At 33.2% G+C, this 5,000-nt stretch overlaps 1 protein-coding gene across 1 annotated transcript in view; it reads left to right on the top strand.

Annotated features, from left to right (window-relative positions):
• The window catches only part of LOC135211262 (hemicentin-1-like), a gene marked incomplete in the record, with an annotated part of 257,809 nt that overhangs the window by 82,058 nt on the left and 170,751 nt on the right, over positions 1-5,000 (top strand). The window contains 3 exon segments of the mRNA XM_064244559.1: positions 1,104-1,265; positions 1,863-1,985; positions 3,261-3,545. Coding sequence (XP_064100629.1) covers positions 1,104-1,265; positions 1,863-1,985; positions 3,261-3,545 — 570 coding nt within the window.

Genomic DNA, 5,000 nt, shown 5'->3' with positions numbered 1-5,000 from the left:
TGCTGATGAACTTATTTTTCTCCCATAAATCATTGTTTCAATTAGAAAATCTATTCTTGCATCTTGCATGCCGTTATTTCATGTTCGTTCTTTTCTACGAAAAATGCATTAATGTGTGGTTATGCTTTTCCACCTGTTGCATATCCTTTAATCATTTCAAGGTCTGTTTCGTTTCCGTATTGAAGTAGTAATAGTAGACTTTAACGGTGGATGATATATCAGATAATTCCAAAATTGTAGAAGTAAGGCAACTACACGATTTACTATGAAATGTAATTGTAGGAGCCGTAACTTTGAAGAAAATGGCAAAATAAAAAAATTTAATCAAGTCTATTTATTAGAAAATATTTCTCAAAGCAGTTACAATGCATAAGTTAATCATCGACTCATTTATCACCAACCATTACAAAATGAAACTCAGAAAATTGAAGATTTATATCATAATATATATATATATATATATATATATATATATATATATGATATATATATATATATATATATGTTATATATATATACATGTAAAGGTATAAGCCACGAAGGAAAAATAAACAACGGAGTTTCTGCAAGATCTTTCGACGTTCAACGTCCTTTCCTCAGCAGATAAAATAAACATGAGTAAAGGACGCTGAACGTCGAAAGATCTTGCAGAAACTCCGTTGTTTATTTTTCCTTCGTGGCTTATACTTTATTTATGGATTTATCACGTTCCAAATTTTCGTGATAAAGTTATACATACATACATATATATATATATATATATATATATATATATATATATATATATATATATATATATATATATAAGTATGATGTAATATACACATATATATATAGGAATATAAGAATAAGCGCTTTGTTGAACCAACTTCAAATGGATTGTGGCTGCTGATTAGACTGTAGTTTCTGGAAATCTCAATTAGAACCTAAGTTGAGCCCTGTAGAACCCTGTAGATATGATATATTCTTTCACAAGGATGCGGGTAGAAGGTATTTCTAACTGTAGTTTCAACTTCCAGTAGTCCCTCCGTACAGGTCCAGTAATCCATAGCTCCTCTACGCCCACTTGAATCTGCCTGTCTCTCTCTGTCCTCCTCACGCAGAGCCACCCCCACAAATAGCAGCCCCAGCCAACGCGTCTCTTGCTCCAGGGAGGCCAGCTGCCTTGTCATGTGACGTCACTTCCACAGTGGCCTTTAATCTGACCTGGTCGCGTTACATCATCCACGGTCAGGTGGAGGATTTCTTCGGACGCATTGAAACGAGTAAGGTGTCCTCCGCAAGAGAGGATGTCAGGTCATTAAATATTACTATAGGTCCAACTGTACGGATGAAAAGAGATTTTACGTTTTACCCTTTTTTTCTGGTTTTCATGATAATTAGTAGAATATAATGTTATTTCAGTGACTGCATTTTGCATACGATTGTTCTGGTTCTGTCATTAGTGGGATGAATCAAACAGAATTGCATGAAGTTTTAGACATGGTTAGTTGCAAACTATGGTAAATTACTGCCTCTACATTTAGAAATATATCACCTTCAGATTAAGATGGAAACAATATGACGTAATAAGTGAAAGACAGCAAAAATGCAATTACAAATTAAAGTAATGACATACTCGTAAAATAACATATTAGTATTACTGCAATGAATACAAAAGAACTATAAATAATTGCCGCAGACAAAAGCAAAGAAATTAATCGAACAGTAACCCAGAATACGCAAATATAAAAGATAAGAATTATTTCTTGTAGAATCTTAATAATATGAGATGTGGAAGTAAATCAGATTAGTATTCAACAATGGTTATGACTTTATCATTCGAAGTCACGATCCTTCATTGGTTCATTTGTTTCTAACAGCCGGTGAGTTTGTCAACATTGAGGGAATGACTGGTTACCGAGCACTGCCCAACAATTCTCTTCTTATAGAGGAAGTTTCCTCTGAGGATGAAGGATGGTTTCGTTGCACAGCTGCAAACGAAGGTATGTAAAGTAAGGGATATATATATATATATATATATATATATATATATATATATATATATATATATATATATATATATATATATATATATATATATATATATATATAGTATATATATATCGTATGATATATATATATATATATATATATATATATATATATATATATATATATGTATATAGTATATATATATATATATATATATATATATATAGATATATATATCTATATCTATATATATATACATATATTTATATATAATGTGTGTGTAAATAAATTCTACTGTTAAAACAGGATACGTCACAAGTATAAAAGGCCCAGGAAGGAGCCTGTGACTCTGACCATATAGACAATATCTTCCTTCAGGCAACGATTAGGCTGATTAAGACAATGAACAGAACCAACGTCAGCTTAGCGGTGACCCCAGGCATCACCTAAGGGCATATCTCCCACTATATATTTCGCTGCTGTAACTTCTGTCATTCACTACTTGATAAGGCAGTCCACCGAAATATAGTCCTTACCTTTGAATCAGTGTCTTAATGGGCCTTTTATACATGAGGAATATATATATATATATATATATATATTATATATATATATATATATATATATCTATTGTATGTATGTAGTAGTATGTATGTATGTATATGTATGTATATATATATATATATATATATATATATATATATATATATATATATATATATATATATATATATATATATATATACATATATGTATATATATATATATATATATATATATATATATATATATTATATACATACATACATATCATATATATATATATATATATATATATAATATATATATATATACATATATATATATATATATATATATATATATATATATATAGTATATATATCGTATCAGCATAGAGCAGGCGACACTTACTGAATAGTTTTGGCTTACATAAAATGATTTCATCATATATTCAAGAGAACATCCTTTTAAAATATCATTGCATTTAGTGGCATTCAACCATTTAGTTTACAGGATTAGAACCTGTATGTAGTTATTAATGAATGACTTCTTAAGTAGGATAAATTGTCAGGTTTCTAGGTTAATTGTGCGCAATTTGGTTTGGATTATTAAAAGGATGTTACGATCGTTTCACGAGTCAATTAAGTTCGCTCATAATTAACCTAGATATTTGGTGCTTTCCATATGCAAATCATATTTATCTCGTATCATTTTTATTGCCTGACCTACTGGCTCCTGATGACCTCCATTCCTGATCCCGTCAGGTGGAAGAAGAGCCCGGGAAATCCACGTCTCCGTCCAGTCGCCTCCGGAGATTTCCGTTGTACCCGAACGCGCTCGCTTCAAGGCTGGAGACGAAATCAGCATTTCCTGCATCAGCCGGGGATTCCCCAGGCCTCGGGTCGAGTGGTGGAAGGGCGACGTCATATTGACGGGGATGCCCGGTCGCGTGACAGCTGACGAAGGGGATCAAGTCCTACAGATCAGTAGGGCACAGCCTGACGATGCTGGGCAGTACACCTGCAAGGCCTATAACTCAGCTGGTGTAGGTGAGACTGAGAGCGTTTGCGCTTACCTGTGCCTGTGTGTTGGTATGGTTTCATCATTTAACATAATTTATAGATAACTGCGCCTTACCAACTGTATTGTTTTCGACTCCGTATTTTCACTTTTTTTTTTTTTTTTACCTGGTAATGTTTTGGGCCGTTATTTTCCTCCAGTAGGAACATGAATGTCTACCAAATTCAAGACGAGAAAAATGGGTATACATTACCTCTCCAATACCCGCAAAAGTTTCCCTTGGGTGTTACATCCAATGAGAAAAGTTTCCCATCTGTCATTTCCACTCATTGTATTCCTCTTTATGGTAATTTGTCAAACAAAATCAAACGCCTCATTAAATACTCTGTGCAACGATTCTTTAAAAACTAAGGATAAGGTCAAAGCTATGGTGGACGCTGAAGCTATATAAAGTTAGGCGTCTGAGTTTTAATAATTTGAACTTCTGACAACGACCTGTAGCATTTAGAGACTATTAATGTTAATTTAGAATCAGATTTCGTTCACTCAATAATCATTTCTCATTATTACTTGATTGATAAACGCTCCGCGTTTTTTGGCAGCTATATCACCAACTTGGAAAGCAGCCAAACCAGATCGATCAGTGTACTAGATATCTGCATTACTATACTCGGTTTTTTTCCATCTGTCCATCCGCCTGTGGTGCTTGCGTATAGTAACACTGCGTCCCGGGCTTTAGATAGTTACATTCAGCTTTCATTCAACAATAATAATAATATCCTATTTCGATATTAAAGGCGTCATTCGCATTCAGTAAATTATTACAACAATTTTCAATTGCAAATGTACACCCAGATATCCTTTCACTAACCTAAAACTTACACAGCGTAACTATCTAAAGCCCGGGATGCAGTGTTACCATACGCAAACACCACAGGCGGATGGACAGATGAAAAAAAAACAAAGTATATAGTCCTAATTTTCATGAACGCGTCAGTGCCATTCCCAAAAGAAAATCTTTTCCAGATCTGCCAGTTTTTTTCTAGCGTAACATACATACAATGCGCTATCCAACCTCCAACTTACCTGTGCTGAGTGCTAAAATCTGCGGTCAAATAGCGCGTTTTTTAACCAACGAAAATTTAAATACGCTATATTTTATTAGAAATATTGACCTGTACTGTTTAACAAGAACGTGATTTACTTTTTACGTTTTCATTCTAATAAATAAATCATAAATATCCTATTCTAAAATTCTTGTTTTATAACAACGCGAAACACTTTTTTCGGACCTTTTTATTTTTTTCACTCCAACAAGAACAAGAACAACAACAACAAGAATATTAACAACAACAAAGTAGTGTGTAGGCTTACTCCACAAGTAAGCGGAAAATCCTGAAATTTTAAATTGCACTCACGGGTTATAGTAGATTCACATCAACCGTACATCTGATGTCTAGGCCAGTCCCTTATGATGCTCCTGA

The sequence above is a fragment of the Macrobrachium nipponense genome, chromosome 4, assembly GCF_015104395.2.
Source record: "Macrobrachium nipponense isolate FS-2020 chromosome 4, ASM1510439v2, whole genome shotgun sequence".
Classification (NCBI taxonomy): domain Eukaryota; kingdom Metazoa; phylum Arthropoda; class Malacostraca; order Decapoda; family Palaemonidae; genus Macrobrachium; species Macrobrachium nipponense.
Note: the sequence above shows the minus strand (reverse complement) of the source record. Positions and strands in the feature narration are given on the sequence as shown.